Source organism: Microchirus variegatus (assembly GCF_963457635.1).
Source record: "Microchirus variegatus genome assembly, chromosome: 10".
In the NCBI taxonomy this organism is placed as follows: Eukaryota; Metazoa; Chordata; class Actinopteri; order Pleuronectiformes; family Soleidae; genus Microchirus; species Microchirus variegatus.
This window is the reverse complement of record NC_139811.1, coordinates 11,747,475-11,768,565: the sequence shown is the minus strand read 5'-3', so window position 1 is coordinate 11,768,565 and position 21,091 is coordinate 11,747,475. Positions and strand designations below refer to the sequence as shown.

Genomic DNA, 21,091 nt, shown 5'->3' with positions numbered 1-21,091 from the left:
ATGAATACACTTTTGTACCAAACCAAATCAATAATGCCAACAAACAAATCAATAAATCACTTTAAATACAGATTAAACACAAGGAGTCGTGAGGGCAACGGCAACATTTCCGACTGCACTTGAACGCGGCACGTTTTTCGGCTTCATCTGCTGCTGAAGCTGCGAAGAAACAGGAGAGAAACAGCTGTGTCATCTGTGACTGCTGCTGCTTTCACATCTGCAGCTCTGGTCGTGGTTTGTTCCGCTGCTTCATCTGCAAATGATTCAGAACTTAAGGAGAAGGAAGAAGAAGAAGAAGAAGCAGGTGTTCTGCTGCTGCTGCTGCTGTTATTGACGGCATTTAACCAATTTGCCCTTAAAGGCAGCGCCGCCGTTGTTTGTTGTCACTTCCGGCGTCGTGAATTAGCGGATCGCAACACCGCTGAAAGAGGAGGAGGAGGAGGAGGAAGGAGGTGAAGTTGATCAGCGTTGATGCTGCGAGCAGGAAGGATGGATGAGTTTGTGACGGAGGACGAGGAGCCGTGGTACGACCAGCGCGACCTGGAGCAAGGTGAGGAGACGAGGAGAGGAGAGGAGAGGAGAGGAGAGGAGAGGAGGCAAGATGTCTGTAGCATCTAACAATGATGTAGCATCTAACAATGATGCTTCATCCACTATCTGTAGCTCCCTGCTTTATTCTGGGTAAATGGATGAATGCAGGAGGAGGTGGCAAGAAAGAAAGAAAGAAAGAAAGAAAGAAAGAAAGAAAGAAAGAAAGAAAGAAAGAAAGAAAGGTGGAAGTTGCTTTAATTTCCAGGGTCCAGATTTGTTAAAGGTGCCATATGTAAGAATGTGGCCAAAAACAGTTACTACATTCAAATTCAAAATACCGAGGTCTTTTAGCTTTCGTTTTCTGACGTAACTGGCAACCCCCGTGGTTGCTCGGCAGCTGAGACTCTGCTGATTGCAATGATTGGTAGACGGGGGTAGGTGGCGCCACATGCCAAAACATGATTTCAAAACATAAACATGATTTGCAGTCTGCAAAATATTTTTTTTTAATGCAAATATTTTGGCTGTACTGTTGTTATTGGTGAGTTCAGTTTGTTATATGAACATTATTCCTGAGTCTCTGTGACATATTAGGAGGATTTTATGGCCAGTTGCTTTAGATTTATTACATAATGCACCTTTAAACATAATTCAGCATGATAAATCCTCATCTGTGTCTGTCCCTGTGTAAATCCACTGAGTGTGGAGCTGCCCTGCTCTTCCTCTGCCAATTACTCTGATCTTGTCAGTGATGTTTCTCAGAATAGCCTTGCTGTCTGTCTGTCTGTCTGTCTGTCTGTCTGTCTGTCTGTCTGTCTTTCTGTCTGTCTGTGTATGAGTCAGGGCCACTTTACACTCCTCTACTTCCTCTAGCAAATGTGATCATGTTTTTGTTTTTTTTAGATTTAAGCTTTTTATTACAGTAAAAAATAATACCACAAAAGTCTAAACCTATGTGAATAATTGTCAAACAGTGTCTCTTCTGGAAGAGCTGTGTTTGTCTGACTGTCTGACATGGGAGGATGTGAATGCCACCCTTCATCATCATCATCATGGCATTTAGGGTTGGTTTGACCACTGGAGGTCAAGACAAGACGTCCTTTGTGGGACGAAAAAATGCAGTGGATGTGGACGTTGTTTTTTTGGAACAAAGATTAGTGTCAGTGGAGCAGCTCCGGCTCCGGCATCAGCTTCTGTCATTGTGCTCAGTCTCTTTTGGCGAATTTTGCACTAAAGTCCTATATATCACATATGATATGTGATATATAGGACTTTTGGACATTTCTATCTATCCAATATCTGATCCATTTCCATAACCATATTTGGGAAAAACAAGGAGATACATTGCAATTTCTAGCCCCTGAAATGGTATATTTTAAGAAATAAAAGTAACAATGTTATGTGCATAAACAATATACTGCTGTATTGTAAACATTTCCATATCGATACAGCATTTCAAAGAATCAGGCCATAAAATATCCCTGTGTTTTGAGTGTATTGATATTTTCTTCCACCTGTAAAGGAAACCAGTCGTCTGCCACGTCTGCTATCTTCACAAACAAACTGCATGAGGAAAAGACAGCGGCTCGAGTCAAGGCTCTAATGCATTTCCTTTTCACCGAGGCCAAATGTAACACAGTGTTATGATCAGCTGTTACAGTAATGACTTCAGTGGATGCACTTTGTTGAGAGTGGAGATGCATCAGTCCATTTCCTCATCATGACATGCAAGCAGTCTCATAGTCAGCAAGGAGACAAGCAGGTGCGTGTGTGTGTGTGTGTGTGTGTGTGTGTGTTCTTGTACTTTCGGCATACTGAGGACCAGTGAGGGTTTTTAACCAACAAAGTGAGGTCATTTTTACGGAGTGAGGACATTTTGGCCGGTCCTCACTTTGTTTTCATTGAAATCACTTCCTTAGGTTGCTATAACATGCTATACTCAATTTGTCAAAAAAAAAAAAAAAAACATTTTGGACGACATAGAATAATATGACTTTTTCTCAAATTTTGGACCAAAATTTTTTTTTCAAAAAAGTTTATCACATTTTTTTTCCAAAAAATATTTTCAATTTTTTTTTCAAATTTTTTCTTTCAATAATTTTTTTCAAAAAAGATTTTCTAAAAAATGTTTTTTTTTTTTTTTTTTAAACTTTTTGGTTTCAATTGTTTTTTTTTTTGGATGACAGTATATTATGACGTTTTTGTCAAATTTTTGACAAAAAATTTTGGGTCAAATTTTGGACAAAACATTTTGGGTCAGATTTTTTTTTTTTAATTTTGATCGGCATAGTATAGTATGATGTTTTTGTAAAGTTTTGGACCAAAAAATAAAAAGAATAGAAAAAGTTTGCTAACATGCTATACTCAATTTTTCAAAAAAAAATTTTTTAATTTTGGATGACATAGTTTAGTATGACTTTTTTGTCAAATTTTGGACCAACATTTTTTTTTAAAATTTGGTCGACATATTGCATTATTATTATCATATAGTATATGACGGTTTTTCAAATTTTGGACCAAAAGATTTGGGTCAAATTTTTTTTTCAAATTTTGGACGACATAATGCATTATTATTATCATATAGTATATTATGACGTTTATGTCAAATTTTGGACCAAAAAAATTTTGGCCGGTCCTCACTTTGTTTTCATTGAAATCACTTCCTTAGGTTGCTATAACATGCTATACTCAATTTGTCAAAAAAAAAAAAAAGAACATTTTGGACGACATAGAATAATATGACTTTTTCTCAAATTTTGGACCAAAATTTTTTTTTCAATAAAGTTTCACATTTTTTTTTCAAAAAAATGTTTTCAATTTTTTTTCCACATCTTTTTTTCAAATTTTTTATTTCAATAATTTTTTTCAAAAAAGATTTTCTAAAAAATGTTTTTTTTTTTTTTTTTTTCAAAAAAAATGTTCACATTTTTTTTAAAACTTTTTGGTTTCAATTGTTTTTTTTTTGGATGACAGTATAGTATGACGTTTTTGTCAAATTTTGGACAAAACATTTTGGGTCAAATTTTGGACAAAACATTTTGGGTCAGATTTTTTTTTTTTAATTTTGATCGGCATAGTATAGTATGATGTTTTTGTAAAGTTTTGGACCAAAAAATAAAAAGAATCGAAAAAGTTTGCTAACATGCTATACTCAATTTTTCAAAAAATTTTTTTTTAATTTTGGATGACATAGTTTAGTATGACTTTTTTTGTCAAATTTTGGACCAACATTTTTTTTTCAAAATTTGGTCGACATATTGCATTATTATTATCATATAGTATATGACGGTTTTTCAAATTTTGGACCAAAAGATCTGGGTCAAATTTTTTTTTCAAATTTTGGACGACATAATGCATTATTATTATCATATAGTGTATTATGACGTTTATGTCAAATTTTGGACCAAAAAAAAACATTTTATGGTACTGCAACCAGTAGTTCTTTGTCATTCATGAAGTAGATATTTGTAATTGTGTTGATTTATAAAGTGGAAATGCTGGTCCTCACTTTGTCAGCAACCCAGTCCTCAGTATGCAGCAAGTACAAGAATGTGTGTGTGTGTGTGTGTGTCTTTAGGACCTTTTCTGGCATAAACCCCGACCTTGTCAGGACAAGTAAATGTCCTTATGGGACATAAACCATGTTCTAATGAGGCCCTGAATTTCTAAGGAACTGGCTAATGTTTGAATTGTGGTGAGGTTAATACACAACTCCTTATATGGACGTCCTGTGGGTGTGTGTTTATAATTCACATCTTCAGGCTTTACAAAAAAGGTGTTTTTTTTTCTCGTCTTCTTATGTGTTGTTTAGTCAAAGTTATGGAGCTACGACAAATTATTCCTATATTTCACAAATTTATATCAGATATTTATTTAATTTATTTTTATTGTTTTAAATTGTGTTCTCTTTGCTCAGGTGTGTTAATATAGTACAGTAATTTCCCATTCTCAGTACAGCCAAAATATTTGCATAAAAAAAAAATATTTTGCAGACTGCAAATCATGTTTATGTTTTGAAATCATGTTTTGGCATGTGGCGCCACCTACTGCCGTCTACCAATCATTGCAGTCAGTAGAGTCTCAGCTGCCGAGCAACCATGGGTTGCCAGTTACGTCAGAAAACAAAACCTAAAAGACCTCGGTATTTTGAATTTGAATGTAGTAACCGTTTTTGGCCACATTCTTACATATGGCACCTTTAAGATATCATTAGTTAGGCTGTGTAAATGAATGGAAGTCAACGCTAAGAAGAATCCTAGTGTGTGTGTGTGTGTGTGTGTGTGTGTGTGTTGCCACTTGTTCTCTATCTCATCTTGGCATCATTCAGGATTGAGTCATTAATCCCCTGGTTGATCTGATTAGGGACGCCCCAGACAAGACCTTCTTAGTGTGGATCAAAGATTCCAGGCTTTTGGGTCAGATCACAGAGGCAGAATTACTCTTGTTCTGTTCTCAGCACTCTTATATATGTAGAAACAAATGCCCTCGTGCCCTGTGTGCGCTCACACTCACACTGACACGCAGAAACACTTTGCCCCAGAAACATTACGTTACTGTTATGCAACCCCCGTTTGGTGACCCTGTGACTCATTATAATCTGTTAAACACACGAGGTGCATCTATGTGGTGGTGATGATGTCATGTTTGAGATGCAGCCTCATTTGCTGGCCCTCGCTCTCTCTCTCTCTCACGTGCATGTCGTATGACAGCGATGGTGATTAGTGTAGCATTTAAGACATCATTATTATTATCATTATTAATCATATTACTGGATTTGACTTGTTTTCTTTTTATGATATCCGATCCAGTGATTTTGAGGTAATGTTTAGGCAGACAATTCAAGATCAGGATGTTTGGATGACATCATCTCTGGGAAGAGGACTGATGATCCTTACACTCGTTGACAGGGTATAGAAGTTAGACACCAATGGATTGGATGTCGAACAGATAAAAATATAAAATCCGATGCTATCCGAACAGTATTTGTTTGCACAGTTGGAGAATCATGTCTTTGAAATGACTCGGCACAAATGTGTTTTTATCAGCTTAATAAATGGTCTAAAAATGACTTGTGTCGGACTAATTTCCGTATGAGTAGATCAGGGGTTCGCAAAGATTTGATACCTGAGGGCCAATTTAGGAACCCAACATTGGACTGAGGGCCGCCAAAGGAAAAAAAAAGGAAAACAAAATCAGAAAGAAATCCCATTTGTAATAATTTTAATGACCAGAATGCAGTTGTACAGTTTACACGTATTGGTCTGTATCCAGTAACGTCCACTAAACATTTAACAAGCTTAGTAGCTCCTGGATTAAAACTATGAACTGTAATTCATTGCGGGCCGCCAGAAGTGTTTCTGCGGGCCGCCATTGGCCCCCGGGCCGCACTTTGAGAACCAATGGAGTAGATAATCGAGTTTGTGATATCGGTATCAGTCGCAACAGTGTGATATTTGGTGTTGCAGGAGTGACTGTAACATGAATGTAATGCACACATTTACCTTGACATTTTGGGAGAATTGATGACACTGACTGCACTGTGTATCATAGTTTACACCATGTCTTATTTAATGTGCTTTACATAGTGTGTGTGTGTGCCAGTGCTTCTACACTACGGTGATAAAACACTGCAGTAATGGACGTCAATGACTGTTTTTCTTCCTCCAGTGAAAGTGTTGTTACAGAGCCAGGATCCTCCTCCTCCTCCTCCTCAGTAATCACTGATAATTAGTTTAGTGTCATGTTTAAATAATTCAAACCGATTCTCTGACTTCCTGTTGTTTTTGCTCTCCACATAACAAAGAAATCATTAAATTGAATATTTGTTTTGCTTTGTGGACAAAACTCAACATAATCGAGTATCAAGGGATTCGTTGGTGATGAAAAGTTGCAGCTCTACTTGGTATCAGGGGGTTCAGATATAGTGTTTAGACATAGATCTAGAGGTTTTTTCCCCAGTTTGCAGCCCCTCACACACTCGTTTACCCTCATGACTGCACAGTAATTTCTCCTGTTGTTTGTGTTTCTCTTGTCAGATCTGCACTTGGCAGCAGAGCTCGGCAAAACGCTCCTGGAACGCAACAAGGAGCTGGAGGATTCCCTTCAACAGATGTACATCAACAATGAGGAGCAAGTGCAAGAGATAGAGGTATTGCTCGTTCGTGCAATCCAGGAGTAGTTAATGACCATAAAAAGTATCCGAAATTATTATAAAATGTGGAGCATTAAGGAGAAAAAATAAGAAGAATTAAATTGACTGAAATCAAATTGCACCTCATACGTGTTTTAAAACTGCTTTATTAGTCAGAAACCCGGCTGAAGATGAGCATGCACAGCTCTGATTGAATCATATTAAACAAAAACAAACACACATTTATTTATTTTATTTATTTTATTATGTATTCAACTCATTTTCCATTTAAAAAGTGTAAAAAAAATCTGCCCTTTTTTAGGCAGACTGGTCAAACCAGTTTTACTTATGACACCCCTGGGGTAAAGTACACTCCCAAGAAATAATAAACACTGCCAATAAAACTGTTAGACAACCATCTGAGACTCCCTTGGAGGGAAAAAAACAACGACAACTATATTAAACAGCCATAATTCACACTTCAAGTTTCTTCAAGGTCTTGACTCTGTTTTTATTTTTATGAATTAGATCTCTGAATTAAAATCTCACTGTTTTCATGATGTCTATTTCCCCAATACACTGATTTGAGGGCCTATTTGCAAAACTGGGACTCTGTGGCGAAGGGCTGCGCAATTAATAATAAAATTTATAATATGACTGCAATTTAAAAATTAAAGAAAATAACACGTGTGACAAAACTCAAGTGCGAAAATGACATTTAAGATTCAAAAATAAACAGTTAGGCATGGATATTGCACGTTGCAAATCAAAATTACATAAAATAAACAGGATATGAAATATGGAGGACGAAACCTGACACAGTAATAAATGAATAAATAGAGGAATAAATAAATAAATTAATTAATAAATAAATATTTTCATAAATAAATAAATAGAGGAATAAATAAATAAATGCTTTACATGTATTTCTACATTTATTTATTTATTTCTGTTCACCTACATTTATTTATTCCTCTATTTATTTGTTATTACGTCAGGTTTCATCCTCCATATTGAAACCATGTAAATTTAAAAACTGAATAATACACCAATAAAACACAGTAAAAGATCACTAAAAATATAAAACATAAATGAAATAACTGCCAAATATCATAGGGGAACACCAAGGAAAAGATTTAAAAACAGGCAAATTATGTAGTAAAATCTGTCCTTTATTTATGTTTTAGTATTTTTAGGATGATGATGTCACACCAGGGAAAAATTCCTATCCTTTACTCACTGAGACAATAAAGTAAACTGCCACTACTTCTATATTACTTGTAATCATTGCTGAAGCTGTAACTATAGTCCATAATGGAGGAGTCCTATTAATATTCCATGTTTTCCTCTTCAGTACCTGTCCAAGCAGCTGGAGATGTTGAGGGAGATGAACGAGCAGCACGCAAAGGTGTACGAGCAGCTGGATGTGACGGCCAGAGAGCTGGAGATCACCAACGAGAAGCTGGTGCTGGAGAGCAAGGCCTCACAGCAGAAGATAGACAGGTGACTGCAACTGCTCTTATTATTATTATTATCTTTATTATCATCATATATACGAACTATCTCAAGATGGTAAAAGAAAAAAAGAAAAAAGCAAAGGCGTCATTTCTTTATTTTTCAGTTTTTGCTCATGTAATAACCAAGTTTATAATCGTTTTTGGGTTTTTCATTATGTTTAGTTTGGACTTTTTGAAAACAATAAAAACACACTTCAGTTTCTTTCTTCTTTTTTTTTCCAATTTTAGTTTTCATTATTTCGTCAGTTTTCCTCCACTATAATAACCTTGGTAATATATGTGAAAACATGCGACGGCAACAGCTTTAAAGCCTGTGTAACATTTTTGTTAATATTTTCTAACCATAATCAGGGATTAAAGGTTTTTACTGATCATATTACTGGATGAGTGGCTGCCCTTGTTCTTTCTCAATGAGCTCCTTCACATTCTTTCCTCTAACAGTGAATAATTGTCGCTGTGGGAGCGTGGCATGTCGAGAAGTGTGTCAGTTCCTTGATGACATAACAAGTACATTGACAAACAATTGTATGTGTGTGTTTGTGTGCGTTTATACAGGTTAACAGGCACCATGGAGACTCTGCAGGGTCAGGTGGATTGTCTGACAGCTCGGGTGGAGGAGCTGCGGACTCTGGAAGAGCTGAGGGTTCACAGGGAGAAGAAGGAGCGACGCAAGACTGTCCACTCCTTCCCCTGCCTCAAAGAGCTCTGCACTGCACCGAGGTAACTGACTGACTGAGGGCAGTTTATTTTTCCAGTATGCAATTCCAAAAACAAAGGGCATTTGACTTTGACAATGTCAGATTTGACAATGTCACCAGGCTTTTAATCTTGCTATCATACAATAGTGTGCAAAAGCATTATCATGTCGTCCATAATGTGACCATTGTTTGAAAATAAAAAATTGGTCCAAAATTTGACAAAAACGACATACTATACTATGTCGTCCAAAATCTGACCATTTTTTTGAAAAACGTTTTTTTGGTCCAAAACTTGACAAAAACGTCATACTATACTTTGTAGTACGTCCTCCTATACTATGTCGTCCAAAATCTGACAAATTTTTTGAAAAACGTTTTTTTGGTCCAAAACTTGACAAAAACGACATACTATACTATGTCGTCCAAAATCTGACAAATTTTTTGAAAAAGGTTTTTTTGTTCCAAAATTTGACAAAAACGTCATACTATACTATGTAGTACGTCCTACTATACTATGTCGTCCATAATGTGACCATTTTTTGAAAAAAAAGAGATTGGACCAAAATTTGACAAAAACGACATACTATACTATGTCGTCCAAAATCTAACCAATTTTTTGAAATACGTTTTTTTGTTCCAAAACGTGACAAAAACGTCATACTATACTATGTAGTACGTCCTACTTATACTATGTCGTCCAAAATCTGACCATTTTTAAAAAAAACGTTTTTTTGGTCCAAAACTTGACAAAAACCTCATACTATACTTTGTAGTACGTCCTCCTATACTATGTCGTCCATAATGTGACCATTTTTTTGAAAAACGTTTTTTGGTCCAAAACTTGACAAAAACGTCATACTATACTTTGTAGTACGTCCTCCTATACTATGTCGTCCATAATGTGACCATTTTTTGAAAAAAAAATTGGACCAAAATTTGACAAAAACGACATACTATACTATGTCGTCCAAAATCTAACCAATTTTTTGAAATACGTTTTTTTGGTCCAAAACGTGACAAAAACGTCATACTATACTATGTAGTACGTCCTACTATACTATGTCGTCCAAAATCTGACCATTTTTTTTAAAAACGTTTTTTTGGTCCAAAACTTGACAAAAACCTCATACTATACTAAGTAGTACGTCCTCCTATACTATGTCGTCCATAATGTGACCATTTTTTGAAAAAAATAATTGGTCCAAAATTTGACAAAAACGACATACTATACGATGTCGTCCAAAATCTGACCATTTTTTTGAACAACGTTTTTTGGTCCAAAACTTGACAAAAACGTCATACTATACTTTGTAGTACGTCCTCCTATACTATGTCGTCCATAATGTGACCATTTTTTGAAAAAAATAATTGGTCCAAAATTTGACAAAAACGACATACTATACTATGTCGTCCAAAATCTGACCATTTTTTTGAAAAATGTTTTTTGGTCCAAAACTTGACAAAAACGTCATACTATACTATGTCGTCCATAATGTGACCATTTTTTGAAAAAAGAAAATGGGTCAAAATTTGACAAAAACGACATACTATACTATGTCGTCCAAAATCTGACCATTTTTTTGAAAAACGTTTTTTGGTCCAAAACTTGACAAAAACGTCATACTATACTTTGTAGTACGTCCTCCTATACTATGTCGTCCATAATGTGACCATTTTTTGAAAAAAATAATTGGTCCAAAATTTGACAAAAACGACATACTATACTATGTCGTCCAAAATCTGACCATTTTTTTGAAAAACGTTTTTTGGTCCAAAACTTGACAAAAACGTCATACTATACTATGTAGTATGTCCTACTATACTATGTCGTCCATAATGTGACCATTTTTTGAAAAAAGAAAATGGGTCAAAATTTGACAAAAACGACATACTATACTATGTCGTCCAAAATCTGACCATTTTTTTGAAAAACGTTTTTTTGGTCCAAAACTTGACAGAAACGTCATACTATACTATGTAGTACGTCCTACTATACTATGTTGTTCATAATGTGACCATTTTTTGAAAAAAGAAATTGGTCCACAATTTGACAAAAACGACGTACTATACTATGTCGTCCAAAATCTGACAAATTTCTTGAAAAACGTTTTTTTGGTCCAAAACTTGACAAAAACGTCCTCCTATACTATGTCGTCCAAAATCTGACCATTTTTTTGAAAAACGTTTTTTTGGTCCAAAACTTGACAGAAACGTCATACTATACTATGTAGTACGTCCTACTATACTATGTTGTTCATAATGTGACCATTTTTTGAAAAAAGAAAATGGTCCACAATTTGACAAAAACGACATACTATACTTTGTCGTCCAAAATCTGACCATTTTTTTTAAAAACGTTTTTTTGGTCCAAAACTTGACAAAAACGTCACACTATACTATGTAGTATGTCCTCCTATACTATGTCGTCCATAATGTGACCATTTTTTGAAAAAAATAATTGGTCCAAAATTTGACAAAAACGACATACTATACTATGTCGTCCAAAATCTGACCATTTTTTTGAAAAACGTTTTTTTGGTCCAAAACTTGACAAAAACGTCATACTATGCTTTGTAGTACGTCCTCCTATACTATGTCGTCCATAATGTGACCATTTTTTGAAAAAAATAATTGGTCCAAAATTTGACAAAAACGACATACTATACTATGTCGTCCAAAATCTGACCATTTTTTTGAAAAACGTTTTTTGGTCCAAAACTTGACAGAAACGTCATACTATACTATGTAGTATGTCCTACTATACTATGTCGTCCATAATGTGACCATTTTTTGAAAAAAGAAAATGGGTCAAAATTTGACAAAAACGACATACTATACTATGTCGTCCAAAATCTGACCATTTTTTTGAAAAACGTTTTTTTGGTCCAAAACTTGACAGAAACGTCATACTATACTATGTAGTACGTCCTACTATACTATGTTGTTCATAATGTGACCATTTTTTGAAAAAAGAAATTGGTCCACAATTTGACAAAAACGACATACTATACTATGTCGTCCAAAATCTGACCATTTTTTTGAAAAACGTTTTTTTGGTCCTAAACTTGACAAAAACGTCATACTATACTATGTAGTACGTCCTACTATACTATGTTGTTCATAATGTGACCATTTTTTGAAAAAAAAAATTGGTCCACAATTTGACAAAAACGACATACGATACTATGTCTTTCAAAATCTGACCATTTTTTTAAAAAACGTTTTCTTGGTCCAAAACTTGACAAAAACGTCATACTATACTATGTAGCACGTCCTACTATACTATGCCGTCCATAATGTGACCATTTTTTGATAAAAAAGAAATTGGTCCAAAATTTGACAAAAACGTCATACTATACTATGTCGTCCAAAATCTGACCATTTTTTTGAAAAACGTTTTTTTGGTCCAAAACTTGACAGAAACGTAATACTATACTATGTAGTACGTCCTACTATACTATGTTGTTCATAATGTGACCATTTTTTGAAAAAAGAAATTGGTCCACAATTTGACAAAAACGACATACTATACTATGTCGTCCAAAATCTGACCTTTTTTTTTTTTTACTTTTTTTGGTCCAAAACTTGACAAAAACGTCATACTATACTTTGTAGTACGTCCTCCTATACTATGTCGTCCATAATGTGACCATTTTTTGAAAAAAATAATTGGTCCAAAATTTGACAAAAACGACATACTATACTATATCGTCCAAAATCTGACCATTTTTTTGAAAAACGTTTTTTGGTCCAAAACTTGACAAAAACGTCATACTATACTATATAGTACGTCCTACTATACTATGTTGTTCATAATGTGACCATTTTTTGAAAAAAAAAATTGGTCCACAATTTGACAAAAACGACATACGATACTATGTCTTTCAAAATCTGACCATTTTTTTAAAAAACGTTTTCTTGGTCCAAAACTTGACAAAAACGTCATACTATACTATGTAGCACGTCCTACTATACTATGCCGTCCATAATGTGACCATTTTTTGATAAAAAAATTGGTCCAAAATTTGACAAAAACGTCATACTATACTATGTCGTCCAAAATCTGACCATTTTTTTGAAAAACGTTTTTTTGGTCCAAAACTTGACAGAAACGTAATACTATACTATGTAGTACGTCCTACTATACTATGTTGTTCATAATGTGACCATTTTTTGAAAAAAGAAATTGGTCCACAATTTGACAAAAACGACATACTATACTATGTCGTCCAAAATCTGACCTTTTTTTTTTTTTACTTTTTTTGGTCCAAAACTTGACAAAAACGTCATACTATACTTTGTAGTACGTCCTCCTATACTATGTCGTCCATAATGTGACCATTTTTTGAAAAAAATAATTGGTCCAAAATTTGACAAAAACGACATACTATACTATATCGTCCAAAATCTGACCATTTTTTTGAAAAACGTTTTTTGGTCCAAAACTTGACAAAAACGTCATACTATACTATATAGTATGTCCTACTATACTATGTCGTCCAAAATCTGACAATTTTTTAAAAAAACGTTTTTTTGGTCCAAAACTTGACAAAAATGTCATACTATACTAAGTAGTATGTCCTCCTATACTATGTTGTTTATAATGTGACCATTTTTTGAAAAAAAAAATTGATCCACAATTTGACAAAAACGACATACTATACTATGTCGTCCAAAATCTGACCATTTTTTTGAAAGACGTTTTCTTGGTCCAAAACTTGACAAAAACGTCACACTATACTATGTAGTACGTCCTACTATACTATGCCGTCCATAATGTGACCATTTTTTAATAAAAAAATTGGTCCAAAATTTGACAAAAACGACAAACTATACTATGTCGTCCAAAATCTGACCAATTTTTTGAAAAACGTTTTTTTGGTCCAAAACTCGACAAGAACGTCATACTATACTATGTAGTACGTCCTACTATACTATGCCGTCCATTATGTGACCATTTTTTGATAAAAGAAATTGGTCCAAAATTTGACAAAAACGTCATACTATACTATGTCGTCCAAAATCTGACCATTTTTTTGAAAAACGTTTTTTTGGTCCAAAACTTGACAGAAACGTCATACTATACTATGTAGTACGTCCTACTATACTATGTTGTTCATAATGTGACCATTTTTTGAAAAAAGAAATTGGTCCACAATTTGACAAAAACGACATACTATACTATGTCGTCCAAAATCTGACCATTTTTTTTTTTTACTTTTTTTGGTCCAAAACTTGACAAAAACGTCATACTATACTTTGTAGTACGTCCTCCTATACCATGTCGTCCATAATGTGACCATTTTTTGAAAAAAAAAATTGATCCACAATTTGACAAAAACGACATACTATACTATATCGTCCAAAATCTGACCATTTTTTTGAAAAACGTTTTTTGGTCCAAAACTTGACAAAAACGTCATACTATACTATATAGTATGTCCTACTACACTATGTCGTCCAAAATCTGACCATTTTTTTAAAAAACGTTTTTTTGGTCCAAAACTTGACAAAAACGTCATACTATACTAAGTAGTATGTCCTCCTATACTATGTTGTTTATAATGTGACCATTTTTTGAAAAAAAAAATTGATCCACAATTTGACAAAAACGACATACTATACTATGTCGTCCAAAATCTGACCAATTTTTTGAAAAACGTTTTTTTGGTCCAAAACTCGACAAGAACGTCATACTATACTATGTAGTACGTCCTACTATACTATGCCGTCCATTATGTGACCATTTTTTGATAAAAAAAATTGGTCCAAAATTTGACAAAAACGTCATACTATACTATGTCGTCCAAAATCTGACCATTTTTTTGAAAAACGTTTTTTTGGTCCAAAACTTGACAGAAACGTCATACTATACTATGTAGTACGTCCTACTATACTATGTTGTTCATAATGTGACCATTTTTTGAAAAAAGAAATTGGTCCACAATTTGACAAAAACGACATACTATACTATGTCGTCCAAAATCTGACCATTTTTTTTTTTTACTTTTTTTGGTCCAAAACTTGACAAAAACGTCATACTATACTTTGTAGTACGTCCTCCTATACTATGTCGTCCATAATGTGACCATTTTTTGAAAAAAATAATTGGTCCAAAATTTGACAAAAACGACATACTATACTATATCGTCCAAATCTGACCATTTTTTTGAAAAACGTTTTTTGGTCCAAAACTTGACAAAAACGTCATACTATACTATATAGTATGTCCTACTATACTATGCCGTCCAAAATCTGACCATTTTTTTTAAAAAACGTTTTTTTGGTCCAAAACTTGACAAAAACGTCATACTATACTATGTAGTACGTCCTCCTATACTATGTTGTTTATAATGTGACCATTTTTTGAAAAAAAAAATTGATCCACAATTTGACAAAAACGACATACTATACTATGTCGTCCAAAATCTGACCATTTTTTTGAAAAACGTTTTTTTGGTCCAAAACTTGACAGAAACGTCATGCTATACTATGTAGTACGTCCTACTATACTATGTTGTTCATAATGTGACCATTTTTTGAAAAAAAAGAATTGGTCCACAATTTGACAAAAACGACATACTATACTATGTAGTACGTCCTACTATACTATATTGTTCATAATGTGACCATTTTTTGAAAAAAGAAATTGGTCCACAATTTGACAAAAACGACATACTATACTATGTCGTCCAAAATCTGACCATTTTTTTGAAAAACGTTTTTTTATTCCAAAACTTGACAAAAACGTCATACTATACTATGTAGTATGTCCTACTATACTATGTCATCCATAATGTGACCATTTTTTGAAAAAAGAAAATGGGTCAAAATTTGACAAAAACGACATACTATACTATGTCGTCCAAAATCGGACCATTTTTTTTAAAAACGTTTTTTTGGTCCAAAACTTGACAGAAACGTCACACTATACTATGTAGTACGTCCTACTATACTATGTTGTTCATAATGTGACCATTTTTTGAAAAAAAAAAATGGTCCACAATTTGACAAAAACGACATACTATACTATGTCGTCCAAAATCTGACCATTTTTTTGAAAAACGTTTTTTTGGTCCAAAACTTGACAGAAACGTCATACTATACTATGTAGTACGTCCTACTATACTATGTTGTTCATAATGTGACCATTTTTTGAAAAAAAAAATTGGTCCACAATTTGACAAAAACGACATACTATACTATGTCGTCCAAAATCTGACCATTTTTTTTAAAAACGTTTTTTTGTTCCAAAACTTGACAAAAACTTCATACTATACTATGTAGTACGTCCTCCTATACTATGTTGTTCATAATGTGACCATTTTTTGAAAAAAAAAATTGGTCCACAATTTGACAAAAACGACATACTTTACTATGTCGTCCAAAATCTGACCATTTTTTAAAAAAAACGTTTTTTTGGTTCAAAACTTGACAAAAACGTCATACTATACTTTGTAGTACGTCCTCTTATACTATGTCGTCCATAATGTGACCATTTTTTGAAAAAAATAATTGGTCCAAAATTTGACAAAAACTACATACTTATACTATGTCGTCCAAAATCTGACCATTTTTTTGAAAAACGTTTTTTGGTCCAAAACTTGACAAAAACGTCATACTATACTATGTAGTATGTCCTACTATACTATGTCGTCCATAATGTGACCATTTTTTGAAAAAAGAAAATGGGTCAAAATTTGACAAAAATGACATACTATACCATGTCGTCCAAAATCTGACCATTTTTTTTAAAAACGTTTTTTTGTTCCAAAACTTGACAAAAACGTCATACTATACTATGTAGTACGTCCTCCTATACTATGTTGTTCATAATGTGACCATTTTTTGAAAAAAAAAATAGTCCACAATTTGACAAAAACGACATACTATACTATGTCGTCCAAAATCTGACCATTTTTTTAAAAAAAACGTTTTTTTGGTTCAAAACTTGACAAAAACGTCATACTATACTTTGTAGTACGTCCTCCTATACTATGTCGTCCATAATGTGACCATTTTTTGAAAAAAATAATTGGTCCAAAATTTGACAAAAACTACATACTATACTATGTCGTCCAAAATCTGACCATTTTTTGAAAAACGTTTTTTGGTCCAAAACTTGACAAAAACGTCATACTATACTATGTAGTATGTCCTACTATACTATGTCGTCCATAATGTGACCATTTTTTGAAAAAAGAAAATGGGTCAAAATTTGACAAAAATGACATACTATACCATGTCGTCCAAAATCTGACCATTTTTTTTAAAAACGTTTTTTTGGTCCAAAACTTGACAGAAACGTCATACTATACTATGTAGTACGTCCTACTATACTATGTTGTTCATAATGTGACAATTTTTTGAAAAAAGAAATTGGTCCACAATTTGACAAAAACGACATACTATACTATGTCGTCCAAAATCTGACCATTTTTTTGAAAAACGTTTTTTTGGTCCAAAACTTGACAGAAACGTCATACTATACTATGTAGTACGTCCTACTATACTATGTTGTTCATAATGTGACCATTTTTTGAAAAAAAAAATTGGTCCAAAATTTGACAAAAACGACATACTATACTATGCCGTCCAAAATCTGACCATTTTTTTGAAAAACGTTTTTTGGTCCAAAACTTGACAAAAACGTCATACTATACTTTGTAGTACGTCCTCCTATACTATGTCGTCCATAATGTGACCATTTTTTGAAAAAAGAAAATGGGTCAAAATTTGACAAAAATGACATACTATACCATGTCGTCCAAAATCTGACCATTTTTTTTAAAAACGTTTTTTTGGTCCAAAACTTGACAGAAACGTCATACTATACTATGTAGTACGTCCTACTATACTATGTTGTTCATAATGTGACCATTTTTTGAAAAAAGAAATTGGTCCACAATTTGACAAAAACGACATACTATACTATGTCGTCCAAAATCTGACCATTTTTTTGAAAAACGTTTTTTTGGTCCAAAACTTGACAGAAACGTCATACTATACTATGTAGTACGTCCTACTATACTATGTTGTTCATAATGTGACCATTTTTTGAAAAAAAAAATTGGTCCACAATTTGACAAAAACGACATACTATACTATGTCGTCCAAAATCTGACCATTTTTTTGAAAAACGTTTTTTGGTCCAAAACTTGACAAAAACGTCATACTATACTTTGTAGTACGTCCTCCTATACTATGTCGTCCATAATGTGACCATTTTTTGAAAAAAATAATTGGTCCAAAATTTGACAAAAACGACATACTATACTATGTCGTCCAAAATCTGACCATTTTTTTGAAAAACGTTTTTTGGTCCAAAACTTGACAAAAACGTCATACTATACTATGTAGTATGTCCTACTATACTATGTCGTCCATAATGTGACCATTTTTTGAAAAAAGAAAATGGGTCAAAATTTGACAAAAACGACATACTATACTATGTCGTCCAAAATCTGACCATTTTTTTGAAAAACGTTTTTTTGGTCCAAAACTTGACAGAAACGTCATACTATACTATGTAGTACGTCCTACTATACTATGTTGTTCATAATGTGACCATTTTTTGAAAAAAAAAATTGGTCCACAATTTGACAAAAACGACATACTATACTATGTCGTCCAAAATCTGACCATTTTTTTGAAAACGTTGTTTTGGTCCAAAACTTGACAGAAACGTCATACTATACTATGTAGTACGTCCTACTATGCTATGTCGTCCATAATGTGACCATTGTTTGAAAAAAAAAAAATTGGTCCAAAATTTGACAAAAACGACATACTATACTATGTCATCCAAAATCTGACCATTTTTTTAATTTTTGTTTTTTTTAGCCAAAAATGTGACCAAAACGTCATACTCTACTATGTCCTTGACTTCAATGTCATACTACTCCAAAATCTGACCATTTAAAAAAAAAATAATAATTTTGGTCAAAAATTTGACAAAATAGTCATACTATACTATGTAGTGGCCGTTTTTGCTTTTTTTTTATGGATAGTTTAGTGGAGAGAAACAGGAAACAGAGAAGTGGGGAACAACATGCAGAACATCTGCTCGGTGCGGGATTTGAAAATAAGATAAAACGTCTTACCATGTGCCATCCAAAATTTGATAAAAAACGGCATATTATTTTCATTTTCAAAAAAATTGTCAAATTTTGAACGACATACTGAAATATGACTTTCCTGTCAAATTTTGGATGACATACTATAGTTTGGCTTTTTCTGTCAAATCTTGGACGACATACCAACCTATGACATTTTGTCACAGTTTTGGATGACATACTAACCTTTGACTTTTTGGTGACATTCGTCAGATACGAGGACGGTTTCTTGTTGGCCAACCCAGGCAGCGTTGACCTTGCTGAGAGGCGGCCATTGGACGAAGAGAACGAGCACCTGCGTGACGTTGCCTTCTCCTTACGCTCGGCCATGGCCACAGAGCGGTCCAACAGGGAGAGTGCAGAGAGGGAGTGCACTGCCGTGCTGCAGGAGTTTGAGCGCCTAGAGCAGCGTCTCTTAGGAGCAGAGGGCTGCCAGCTGCGGGTTCAGGAACTCGAGGCAGAGCTCCATGAGATGCAGCAGCTGAGGAAGTCCAGGATGTGTCTGATGGAAGACATGGAGGACAGCCTTGAGACACTGCTCAACAATGGTCCTGAGACAGACAGCCCAGAGGTTTGCACTGTGCCGGACGAGGGAGGTGATGGAGGAGCTGGAGAGGCAGGAGGCGCAGGGCAGCAGGGAGGCCCTGTGAGGAAAAGCTGCAGCGACACAGCCCTGAACGCCATCTCAGCTCGAGATGCTTCAGGCAGACGTCAGGGCAGTTACGCCATGCATGCCAACGGCGTGCGCAAACGAGGCATGTCCATCCTCAGCGAGGTGGACGAGCAGTACCACGCCCTGCTCGAAAAGTACGAGGAGCTGCTCGGGAAATGCCGGCGTCACGAGGAGAGCCTGTGCCACACGGGGGTGCAGACATCCAGGCCCGTCTCCAGGGACCCGTCCATGAAGGAGTACAGCATGGCCTCTGCGGGGCCTTCGACATCGGTCGCCACGCCTCCCACGCCCCCTCAAACTCCCTCCACCCCGGAAGCTCTGGAGGGGATCAGCAGGCAGGTGGAGCAGGTGGACAAAAGGCTGAGTCAGAACACGCCAGAATACAAGGCGCTGTTCAAGGAGATCTTCTCCCGCCTGCAGAAGACCAAGAGTGACTTGAACTCCACCAAGAGCAGAAAGACTCACAAATGAGCTGGAGTTCCTTATCATGAACCACTCACACCATGCTCTAAATACAGCAATTACACTTGACTGGCATTCATTTCCGTTTTGTTTAACATTTGCCTGCTCATGACCTTTAAGGGTGGAACCTTATAGACATGCAGTTAGATGATTAATAATGACTATTAAGGAGATATCTCCAATTGTTCTCTTGGAGGAAAGCTAGTCTGACTAATTTAAAGCTGCCAAACTCTTAAACACGATTGCTGCATTTCCACTACATGATCCCGGCGTGACTCGTTTTTTTGCTTTTCCATTAGCAGTAGTACCTGGTACTTTTTTTAGTACCAGAATCATGAGCAAGACGTCCGACACAAGAGCCAAACCTAACAATGCCGAACTGAAAACGTGCGTTAATCTCCAACATTTAGCACGGAAATGTCCGAAATATCGATTCTATGAACAAATCCTTTTAATTAACTGATTCTAATGTTTCAGTTAGACTGAAAATAACTGCTTTACAAGTCACTAGTTTGTGCGTCGCGTGTAAAACAAAGTCACAAACTAAACCACGTAGAGCTGCGCCGAGGCGAGGCGTGCTGGGACCGTGTAGTGGAAAAGCGGCAGTTGTTGGTGCGGATGAAACGCATTTTCTAAATGACTGTAGCGAGCAGATTTTTTTTATAGGGACAATCCAGTGTGACATAGTATTTGTAACCAAGCTATACTGATAAAGAAATGATTAAACTAATGCCATATTCTATTTATGGGAAATATTAAAGCCAAATGGACACCATTTTGATTTGGTGCCAGTGACATCTGTCTTAACAAATGTAAAATGCTAAATTGGTAGCTTCAAAATAAATTACACAAGCTTAATCCATCAGTGACGTTCAGAGTAGTGTGTGTATGTGTGATTTTTGGCTGCCAAAGTGTACCATTCATTTGTTTTTGATGGGGATTGTCCAGGGGATTATTTGCTTATG

General features: G+C 34.8%; 1 protein-coding gene across 1 annotated transcript; it reads left to right on the top strand.

The window, feature by feature from the left end:
• Positions 1–471: 471 nt before the first annotated feature.
• On the top strand, positions 472–20,135 carry cdr2l (cerebellar degeneration-related protein 2-like; the record flags this gene model as incomplete). The annotated part of the gene is made up of 5 exons (XM_083896716.1): positions 472–550; positions 6,567–6,679; positions 8,016–8,164; positions 8,734–8,898; positions 19,205–20,135. The coding sequence occupies 5 exons, from the start codon at positions 472–474 to the stop codon at positions 20,133–20,135; spliced, it is 1,437 nt and encodes a 478-aa protein (XP_083752842.1).
• Between the last annotated feature and the right edge of the window lie 956 nt (positions 20,136–21,091).